The sequence below is a fragment of the Siniperca chuatsi genome, linkage group LG13 (genome assembly GCF_020085105.1).
Source record: "Siniperca chuatsi isolate FFG_IHB_CAS linkage group LG13, ASM2008510v1, whole genome shotgun sequence".
Taxonomy (NCBI): Eukaryota; Metazoa; Chordata; class Actinopteri; order Centrarchiformes; family Sinipercidae; genus Siniperca; species Siniperca chuatsi.
Genome location: NC_058054.1, coordinates 16,735,795 through 16,747,871, shown reverse-complemented (window position 1 = coordinate 16,747,871; position 12,077 = coordinate 16,735,795). Strand labels below are relative to the sequence as shown.

At 42.4% G+C, this 12,077-nt stretch overlaps 1 protein-coding gene across 1 annotated transcript in view; it reads right to left on the bottom strand.

The window, feature by feature from the left end:
* Window positions 1-12,077, bottom strand: part of ece2a (endothelin converting enzyme 2a) — a 74,026-nt gene that overhangs the window by 32,088 nt on the left and 29,861 nt on the right. The window contains exon 3 of the mRNA XM_044219364.1: window positions 3,067-3,350. Coding sequence (XP_044075299.1) covers window positions 3,067-3,350 — 284 coding nt within the window. The remainder of the gene's footprint in view (window positions 1-3,066; window positions 3,351-12,077) is intronic.

Sequence of the window (12,077 nt, the reverse complement as noted above, 5' to 3'; positions counted from 1 at the left end):
GGAATCGTGACTGCTGTACCCATACAAGCCACAGTGAGAGAGCAAAAATATACCAGCGCAGAGGACTATTGACTTTTCCGTGATTACACACACACACACCATTATTTTCACACATAAAAATGCACAACACTCAAAATGCAGCAGAAAGACAACATGAACACAATCACACATTACCGTCTCCACACAGCCCTGAGCATAGAGCAGGTGAGAGAAACAAAAGTGGAAATGAGGGGAAAAACAGAGTGAGAGGCAGAAGTGAGAAGAAGAGATGGTGTGAAGAGAAGCAGGTGATGACGAGTGAGATGGAACTCGACTCTCTTACTGTAATGGCTTTTAAACAGGGTCTGCTTCGTGAGTTCAGCTTCACTTCTTTTGAAAGGAAGTCAAATCCTCCCATCTGTCCCCCAAACACACTCGCTGATCCTTCTTTAATACTTCCTTCTGCTACTTTTGTGTGTGTGTATGTGTGTGTGTACTGCTATAGTCAAACGCTGTCCTTAAAAACTTGGCCCATATACAGCACAGTATGTGCATTTGTTTACTTCTTGAGACAAGCTTGTCCCTGGTTAAGCTCATAGCATTACAATCTGAGCTCACTTGGGGTGAAGATTCTTTAAATACTTCAGTCTGATAACATCTTTCAGGCATCATCTTCTCTCAAGGATGACCATTTGTTGGAATGATAAATGCATCATGCAAATGTATTTTACCCAGTGACTGCACAAAGCTGTATCAATTAGGGCTATCATTTTCTCAAAAAATCAAGTTCAGACTAATTCGAACTAGCACGTAATTCGGGCTGCAACTGAGCACAAATCGAAAAGCTCTGGAATGTCCGGCCACTTTAAGGGGTGGAATTGACCTCTCATTCAGTTAATACTAAAACTTTATAGCTATAAATATAGTACTGATTGTGTTATTTCGCCATGCAGTAATACAAACTAACAGCAAAGAAAGAAGGACACAGCTTGGCTGCAGTGAGTGCAAGCACATAAGGGAGTGGAATGACAATAATGTTCGACAAATAAAGTACGTTTACACATAAGTGGAGTTATGTTTACATTCAGCATTTCTCAAGAAAACTGATGAACGTGACATTTGCAAAGCTGATTCTTTAAACATTTTTAATCATGCATTGTTTGCTTGCTTAAAGTCTTCTTCCTTGCCTTTGTGTGCACATTACTACGTTTATTTCCACGTTACCACCACCAACTGGCCATCAGAGTGAAAGCAGCAGCAGGATGTAAATGCTGTGAATGCTCACGCACGTGCTTATCTAAATTGTCATAATTTTCTATCAATCAGATAATTGACTAATCTTTTCAGCACTAATTCACTACACTACTTAATGCCAAATTATAAGCATAAACACTATGCTGGTAGCCTACTGACTGCAACATTTTCAGTGGAATATTCAACTGAAAAGCACCATAATATTTTCATTTATGTAAAATTTTAAAATATCTGGTTAAAAGCATTAAACAGTTTTCAGTTTAAATTTGCATTAATATTAGTTGCACTTAGTCCTTACCACCTGCTTCCATTAAAATGATTCACACAATCTGACCTTTTCCACTCTTGCATTTACTGTAATTATATATTCAGTCTGTGTATTGAGCCTAAACTATACCTGTAATTACATACTAAACTTTGAATTATAACTGATTTAGCAGTGCTCCAAATGTGACAGTGAGTACATCATGAATAATTCTTCTCCATTCAGAGCTCGGAAGTCACCTCCTTCAGTTGATAGTAGTGTTCTCTCGTCTTAGTGTGTCAAGGTTAAGCATGGCTAATGGCCAAAACACTGTTATTGACACAGTGGTGGTTAGTGCTGCAGCCAGCAGCTGAAGGGCACTCGACGTCATGTAAGTCAACTGATGTGCTGTGGAAATGGAGTGGAAATGTAAAGTGCCACTATTACCGATTTCACTGTCAGAGAGAAGTAATTTACAGATAAACTCAGAGCATTCAAATCATCATACAGTAGGCGTATAAGGACTCTCGTGGCTTGTACAACACTGACAGGTAGAGGACAGATCAGAACAACTGGACCAGTCTACAGTATATATTTCAACTAGGCTTTTTGTTTTGTCTGTCATGCAAGAAAATAACAATCTTTTCCAGAAGAAAAACATCTTCCAACTCCTGTAGTATATAAGTGAATCATGTTATGGAAGCTGCTGAATCTTACTTGTTAGGAGTTAAACGTTTAGTTTTTAAGCAGAGATTGTCCCAAATTCTGTTTAGAATAAACTACTCTATGTCTGGAGGATATGGTAACAGATATGAACAGGTTTGAAACATATTGGAGGCAGTGCTTTAGCAAATAAAAGGTGTTTTAACTACTTATTCTCAACTATAGACATTGGAACCTGAACAAAATTGTGTCAAATTAACTGCAGGTTCTTTAGGAATTGGGTCTTCTTTTCTTAGGGTCCGAACTGGCTCAGACCCATCCATCTAAACCAAATCACAGACCTGAGTCTGAGAGCTAATGGGCTTGTGTGGGATATTCACAGGCCATGAGATCAGTACCAGGTGCAGTGGCAGCAAAGAAAAATGAGTCACATGGAGCCATTTTGGCCTGTTGTTTCAGTGGTTTGAGGCTCGGTATCATTGCTCTTGAATGTTTAGTTAAAATTTTTGTGCTTTCTAATGCACATCTGAATGCCGCTCTGTACTCGGCTTGGGGGAGGGGGGGAGAAAGCCTGCATGTCTGACTGGGCCACTTGTAGGCCACAGTGTTCATTTACAGATTTTGTACTCTGCTTTGTTCACACTGATTCTAAAATTCTGCGACACAGCTGAGCTGTAAGGTGCCATTTTTAGCATTGAAAGTTGATCTACTTACATTACCGTAATAATGGTATTTGAAGGTTGAACAGTTGAGGTTTGGCATCTTTGTTTCAGTACGCAAACACACAGACGCACAACAAACCGGAGACACAAGTGTGCTTATGCAAAAAGATCCCGGTGTCTGGAGCAAGTATTTCCAATTAAACTCAAGATCTCAATTCAAGAAATATTCCACCCTTGTGAGGATTCATAGATTTTTAACAATACCTCTGTGAGTGCCTTGTGAATGAAACAGGCGGTCTGAGGGGACACCTCCCACGGTGTCTTCTCTTCCACCATGATGGAGTCCAGCGTGGCCTTCTCTAGGATGACATCGAAGGACGCATCAGGGAAGGAGAGCTGGCTCACGTCCATCTGATGCCAGGTCATACTCGGACAGTCGCTGTACCTGGCACTCATTGAACTGATGCACACTGAGGAGTAGTCTATGTTGGTGATGGAGTGGTACCCGGCACTGTACATGTCGCCACTCATACTGCTGTTTCCACAACCTGAAGAAAAATAGAGGAGAGAGAAAGAACCTGAGACATGTTGGGAGAGGAAAGAAGGTTGTGAAAGGAGGAGGGGGGAGATGAGGAAATAGGAGTGGAAGAACTGAGAGGGGGAGACTGAAACCAATATGTCTCTGATGACTCAAATCCCCAATACGTTTTTCAGTATGAGTAAACAATGGTGTAATCAATATAGCAACAACAGCAAGTTCCTATCATGACAACAAGGCTGCTATGACTGGGACCACCTCTCCTGTGATTGATGAGACACACACACACACACACACACACACACACACACACACACACACACTCACAGTCTCTATTTGATCAAGCTGCTGTTTTGAGCAGCGAGCAGAGATGGAAACCTCCCACTTCAGAGGACCATATGGGGCATATATAAAGTGTGTTCAGGGGAGCAGCCTATTCTGACATGACCTCAGACTGCACAAAATCCATCACAAACAACAAGGCTTCAACTTGTATCTCGTCAACGGGTGACAGATGGATGAAAGCCAAGGAGGGAAATAAAAAGAGGACAAAAGAAAAGTTAAGCCTCTCGTGTGGCAAGACAAGATGAAAATAACATACTGAATGCAGCATCTCACCTTTTGGATCAGATGACTCATAGATCATGTAGATGGAGGAGGGGGAGTGGGTGGAGGAGACAGGCAAAAGAAAAAAGGGGAGGGAAGCAGTAGGAGGAGGGCATGGGGGAGATATATACACTATCTTCATGCACATATTCTGTTTCAGCAAAAGGTGACGTTCATGTGTGTTAACCCCTGGAAACGATTATATTAACGTGTACTTATTAATCTACACAATCTGTTTGTGTGTACGTGTACATCTGTGTTTAAGGGTATCTGCCTGGGAAGGAGGGAGAGTGTGTGATAGGTGGGGCTGTGTCTTCCGGGCAGCACGTTGGCATTGACACCTCTGTTGCAAACGTGTGGCTGGCGCTTGTTATCGCCTTACTGCTTTTACTAATTACCAGCCTCCGAAAAGTGCCATGTGTGTGTGCGAGCGCTTAAGACTGATTCAGCTAGCAGCCTCACACACTAAACAACACATTTGTAACCTATTTAGGTGTGTGTGTGTGTGTGTGTGTGTGTGTGTGTGTGTGTGTGTGTGTGTAGTACATGTAGAAACCTTATGTTGTACACTCATAGCATTCATTCACACATATGGACATACATGGACAACTGAAAGGCAGCAGATGCGAGAAGTGACAAGGAGAGAAGCAGCATACATTAAAACATTGTACAGCAGGAGAACCCTGTGCCAAATACACTCCACCAGTGATAGTGTGTTAGCTGCTTATGCAGGCAAATGTTTGTGTGTGTGTGTGTGTGTGTGTGTGTGTGTGTGTGTTCTGACAGACATCAGAGCGCTGGAACCGTGCCGTCCCCTGATGGCTCTCCCTGTGACTTTGGCTTCAAAACAAGGGAGGAAATATGTCAGCGCTGCTTGTCACACTCAAATAGTTGAACGCTTTCTTTATGGATGGCTGGAATATGAGAGAATATGTCAGGGTTGAATTACATGGGCTCAACAGGTTATTTTAGATAACTTTAATCTTACTTTACTTGTGCCAAAAGCAAGCAACAGCTTTGGAAAATACATGTTGCATGGAGGAGATGCAACCTGACAAACAAGATATGACTTGACTAGTCAAGATCCTAGTCAAGTCCTAGTCAAGATATGACTAGGACACTGAAGATTCTTTCCATTGCGAAACAGGTCAGAAAAACCATAAAAAATGGTGGTATCATCCTTTATGGAAACAAGTACGAGCATTTCATCTACTATTCAGTTTATGGTGAAAATGAGGGTCTGTGGCCTCGTTTCATGCCCAGATTTGGCGCTCTCAGAGCGGGTTAAATCACTCCTGCACTCCCCTTTCAAATCCCCAAGCATGCCAGACATTGTTTCCAAAGGGTTCCCCCCGCTGACAAAGCTATGTGTGTGTGTGTGTGTGTGTGTGTATGTGTTATCTTTTTCCATGCACTCAGCCCTGAGGAAGGGGTGTCACATGACAGCTCATTCCTGGGGGTTGTCACGACAATTATAGTTGCCAGGCTGTCATCAAGGACACTACTCTCATTTTTGGTCTGTGACATCAGCCAGACACACACACACACACACACACACACACACACACACACACACACACACACACACACGCGCTCACTAACTTACCTGCACACACACACACACACACTGTCAAAGACGAGATCTGACAGGGTGTACTGCAGTCTGTGTGCGTGTGTGGGGAGATCCTAGAGTGTATGTATCATGTGTATTTATGTGACAAAGGTTTATTCAGGATACCAGGCCAGACCAGGCCAGTCTGGAGCCTGGAGTCTGTTTTTCCTCCAGCTGGAAGCAAGGAAGCTTAAAACCTCCTGATAGCCAGAGAGCACATCCTAACTGGATTATCCAGAGCAGCAGAGGGGGAGACTAAAGTTAGAGGTGTCATATCACCTTGTTCTGCTGGCTGTGTGTGTTCATGTGTGTGTGATGGAAAATTTGAGTCCTGGTCTTAAAAGGTATCATACCCCACTTAACAAATCGGCAAAAACAAACTGTGTCGAACACCCGTTATCCGCTTGTGATATGTGCAAACTGTGAGTTCAAGCGTTTGTTAGTCATGTTTGCCTCTCTGTGTCCATTTATGCAGGGAATTCTGCACAAACAAGCCTTTTTAAAATAGGAGAAGAATTAAACCAGCTGCTAGCGCAGAGAGGAATGTTGGTCAAACATGTAGGCGGTTCCTTCCTGCATGCTCAAAGATGCTCAGTCCAACAATGGTATTAGGTTGCATGACTGACCTGACAAACACTTTGATATTCAAGAAAAAGCTTGACATGTGACTCACAGCTGTGGAGATACACCACAGGAAAGGAAACCTCTGAAGTAATCCACTGGAATAATGTGGCATTCCTCTGCTGCTTGCACACGGTTGGTTTACCAAAGACCAGAAAAAGGGCCACACAACAGGATGCGTAAATAGTAAGTATTTTCCTTAATGACACTGTTAAAATACAATTTTATATACCAAACTGAAGGGTTAAGCTAGTTCATCATTCAATCCAGAAAGTCCATGTCTTAAAAAGATGAAAAAAGAAACTGAGGATACTGCCAATAGCAGAACTCCTACAACAAAATCTGAGTTTTAAAAGTGTAATTGACACCTGCTGATATTTCTGTGATTTTCCACTAGGAAAAACCCCATTCAACACTTGGCTAAATGATCAAGCTGGCTGTCTACATGGGTGCTAACCTCATTTATAGCACTGCGTACAGGATAGTGTTACAGGAGAGTGTGCATTAGTAAATCTAAACTCAGAACTGTACTTTAATGATTACATAAATGTTTGTAAAAGCTTGTTTTCCATCTAGAAAGTGCTGCTCCATCAGAATATCGGCTTTTACATTAATACTTCAAAAATGTGCCCAACATTACGCAATTTCATTAGTTTACAGTCAAGCTCCTTGACTCTTACTCAACATGAACTGTTAGCGATTTGACCTTTCGGCTATCAGATGACCTCCCTCCACATAAACAGCGACTCTCCAGAGTCCATATATGGTAAGGAGGGGTGGTGGGTGGGGAACCCCTGCGAGTGAGCCAGCGGTGTGAAATATCAAAGCTGCTATCTCTGCGGTGAGACGAGCGCAGCAGTGGAAACTCCATGATGTCAGGGGCATGCAGGCTATTCATTTGCATCCCAGATTGGTTTAGACGCATTAAGGATGGGGAATGTGGCCAGTGCTGATGAAAGGTGATGTGCACATGTGCTGTAGCAACAACACTGAGCCCCACCACGCCTGCACACCCTGCAGGGTCTGGGCTAGCCCGAGGTAAACTGATGCCATGGTGACGCTTTGCAAAGTTCAGCTGCAAATACTGTAAATGTCAACATATGAAAAGCATCCAAGTGGAGTGTTTTTGTGTGATTGTGTGTGTGCATGCACATTAATCACGTGGCTGCATGTAAGTGTATTCTTAGTGCCTGGGCTTGAATTGGTGAATGTGTGGACATGATGTGTACATCTGTCAAAAAGAAAATCAGGAATTAAACCTTTGGCAAGATAATCTTTATTAAACTGCTTTAAATAAAAATGGGAGAAGAATTTTCCATTATGTACGCAGATGTGAAGCTAATGTTGGTGCAGTTTTGTGCACAATGTGTGATTAAGTTTGACTGTAACCAATCATGTCAGGTCGAAAGAAGCCTGCACACGTGTCTGTGTTTGTGTGTGTGCACAAACACAGTGTTGACAATGATGATAGCAGACAGTGTCACACTGGGCCTTGTTTAAACCAATTATTTCTTGTTATCTTCCCTCTAAGTTAGGGTCCACTGTTATCTGATTAATTAAGCATTGCCGTTTATATGACAAGCATTTGTTGACATTTACACGCAATCACAGACACACAAATGCACACAGACATGTCTTTAATTTACTTGATCTATATGGACTCTTAAGGCTGGGGTATGCTTAAAACCAAGTAGTTCGAACAACATGTTATCCGACCACCAGGCAAAAGTATACAAGTATATAAAGTTCCAAACGGCCACACTTGAAGGCAGGGTTTTATAGAGAGAGGTGACATGCGATCAACTGTAGAAGTGGAGATAACTTTCTGACAGTCTCACCGTGAAGGCATTCATGGTGTTGCACTCCTTTGCATAAATGAACAGTGAGAGAAGAATGAAAAAAGAGCTTGAGAAGTGAGCGTGCATGTTTTCGAAGCATACTGACCCCATTATTGATTTGTCTTGAAAATTTCAGCTGAGTTTCGTATTAAAAATGCACAATTGTGAAGAGTTGTGCTGACTGAAACAGCCTCACAGCTTGTTCGGCCTCACACTGAGACCGAGAAGTGAGAGTGGAGAAGATTCAGGCAGGAAGGAGGGGAGAGGTAGAGGTGGAAAGAATGGAGGAAGATAAGACACCAGAGAAGAGCGGGGACACAAAGGGTAATAAGCAAAGCAAAAGAGGTCAAAATAATATGGAGAGAAAAAGAAAGAAAGAATCTTTTCTGTCATTTAAAAAGCATGACAGAAAAAAGAATGAAAGGTCGACAAACTACTAAAGCAAGACAAGGGCGAAAAATGGGGAGATGGGAGAGAAAAGGAGAGGAAGCAAAAGATCCGACTGGATGAACTACCCAGCCTCGTCGCCATGGAGCTGAGAATCTCTCACTCGATATACACCAAATCCTTTCTCCTCATCCCAGCGTCTTTATCACATTGTATACTTGCACATATATCACCGGCTAGCATCCATTTATGGTGATGAGGGGATATTTAAATACACAAATGGCTGTGTGTGTGTGTGTGTGTGTGTGTGCGTGTTTGGTATGCACAAGCTGATCTGAACGCAGCCTCATCTTTGCATCTACACCAGATATAGATATTCTTTTATTTCCATGTTTTTCAAGCAGTTTCAGATGCTCCAGAGAAGTTGCATCAGCAGCGAGGCCAGATGAAATTCTCTCAAAAGCTTGGCTCTTCCGGCGAGTTCTCCTTGCAAGTCTCCTCTTCCCTCCACTCACAAAAGCAACCTCAGTTACGCAACCGGGTATACGAGATAATTAGTGACTGAATAATTAAGCGTGTGCCCGTGACAGTGTGACTGTTTGATGGAGTGTGAGCCTGTGTGTGAACCTGTGTGTGTGTGTGTGTGTGTGTGTGTGTGTGTATGAGTGATGGTGTTTTTTGGAAGGACTCCATTGTATGAATCTGCCTCTCTGCTGTGGCATGGAGCCTAAAGCTTCTCTCAGATCCAAAACACCAACAGGCACCAGGAACGGGGGCTTAGTAAATGGCAACGAGAGGAGAGAGCCATCTTTTCTCTCTTTTTAGCCAGAACTAACAGTTATTGAAAGCCACCCACCTCCCTCTTTATATTACTATTTATGCCTTGTTACCTTCCCTGCCAGAATTCATACAATACCACAAGTCAAGCATTTGCTGCACATACAATTTTTGAAAACTGGAAGCCTGAGTGCTTTTACACTTCACTCTCTGCTCAAAGAAAAACCCTCAACTGTGGAAGCTGCAGCACTACTGCATTTAAAGCCCTCTCTGTCCTTAGTGGGGTCAAACAACAGCCGAAAAACCCGACTGTGCTGTAGTGAAAGTCTGGAGATCAAGAACGATGGATAGAGCACTAACATGAAGGGTGGGCAGCTGTCAGACAAAGTGGGCGAGATGAGAGCAACAGGGGTGAGTAAGAGTGGGAGTCAGAGAGAGAGAGAGAGAGAGAGAGAGAGAGAGAGAGAGAGAGAGAGAGAGAGAGAGAGAGAGAGAGAGAGAGAGAGAGAGAGAGAGAGAGAGAGAGAGAGAGAGAGAGAGAGACGGACAGACATTGAGAGTGTATGGTAGAGAGCCCAAATGATGCAATTTGATCTGTCCTTGCTGTGTAACTGAAGAGCTAGTGGGGGCACACACACACACACACAGCATGAGTCAGGTGTGTCACTGCAGGTCAGGTCCTTGTAAAGGATAATGTTGTGGCCTGTTATACTTCTAGAAACAACAACAACAAATGATCCTCCCTTAAAATAATAAATAACGGTACAATGAAGCAAGTAGATCGGTAACTACGAAGACAACTAACTACGTCTAGTAGCTATTGTGTCCATCTCTCTCTCCCTCCCAGTTTCCATCCCACTGAATTGTCTCCACAAAACTCTCATTAGATCCATCAACACCCCACGCAGCATATCAAAGTACAATCACCACCACATCATGACATCCTTTGTCACAAATACAGATGGGTGATAATTAAAATCTCTGGATCTCTACTGGAGGGATGAACACCATTCTTCCAAAAGATATTCCCTTGTTTGGTGTTTTGATGATGGTGATGGATGATGGACGCTCCCATAGGTGTTCAATAGAGTGATGACGGCAAATACCATAGCATATGATTCACATCATTTTCAAACTCATTAAACATTTCAGTCACCCCTTACAGAGTTGCGAAGTGGAAGGAGACATTCATGCTCCCCTCAGGATGAATTAGAATGACTCATGTCATTAATACTGATGACATTCCCATCGGCCTCAGCTGTACTTTGTGTTTAGCGCTAATTAGCAAATGTTAGCATGCTAACGCACTAAACTTTATATAACCATTATACCTGCTAAACATCAGCATGTTAGCATTGTCATTGTGAGCATGTTAGCATGCTGGTGTTAGCATTTAGCTCAAGCACCACTGTGCTTAAGTAGAGCCTCACAGAGCTGCTAGCATGGCTGTAGACTCTTAGCTTTGTTCTTTTAATATCCTGAGTGTTCCTCATCATAGGAACACAGGGCACTCTCAGATAATGTAATGATAAGTTTACATTACGGGCATTAGTTTTAATTATTTTGGTTTTGCTTCTGAGGAATCATGTTTTTTTCCCATCAGTCTGGCATGGAAGATGGCACCCAGATGTAACAAATACAAAATGCTTCATTGTTGCAGTTAGGAACAAAACAATGTTTCATGGTTACCAAATTCATCCAAAATGGACCCAGAATCTGAAAGTGAATTCATTTAAGATAGAGAAGTGTAATCTTTAGTTTCTGCTTGCATTAGTGGCAGACGTAACAGAATTTGAAGCTAACTGACTGGATATTTCTCACCAAAAAACACCTTGGGAGTTGTACATAAGTTCTTGACTTGTTTTTAAGTACACAAGCATGTAACTTTGACCTTTTAACAAATGCTCATCGTTTGTACTAATGATTCAACCAGGAGAGTTTCATGCCACTCCACGCCTTGAAAATACTGCAGCTACCAGTCACTTGACATTGTCTATGCTGAAAATGAATGGGACACTTTGCAACTCTATGGCCTGTATGGAAGCATCTGCATTTAATACCCTTCTACATCTATTTATTCAAGTTTTTCCTTTCATTTTGTCTCCCATCTGTATGTCTGTAGCTTAATTACAGTCTCTTACTACAGTTTGGCTGAACACCAAACCTCCAACACATTACCAAGGTAACTGACACCTTTCACCGCGCCACACCTGTCATATTGAAAATCACCAGCACTGTGCTCACACATTACAGGCTCTGATCACAGCTGCTCACAATAGGCTAGTATCCCAACTGTATGATACATTTGGCACATGGAATTAACACATTATGAAAATAAACCGGTATTTCACCCCAAACGTGATACCAGTGCTCAATTAGTTTCAATAACCAGAGTGTGCTGTCTTATCACTGCAGTGGAAATATCCATATCATCACAGCCTTTGTCAGGTCATACTACCTACATGAGTTACAGTGAACTGGGGAAGCTTGTCCACGTCTGTTTGTTTGCACAGTTGTGTTAACAGCTGTGTCTGTTAACCGCTTTCCCCTCTCACTCCCCTTGATATTCATTATAGCCACGCTGAGTCAGATGCAGAGGTACCAATATTTATTTTTCCATCAGGCTATTCTAGCAAGAAAGTATGTGCTTTTGTGTGTGTGTGTGTGTGTGTGTGTGTCTTTGTGTAACCACAAACTGTACTGTTTGTTCTCTTTGACTGGCAGTGCTTTAATCTGTCAGTCAGTCAGTCAGCGGAGAGGAAGGTCATGATTCAGCAAGAAACTGCGAGTGTGTAAATGTGTGTGTGCGTGCAATCGAGTTCACAGGAATAATTTCTCTGCTCCCTTTAATCTGCAATTAATCCACCTCACCTGTACCGTGACCTGTACACACACA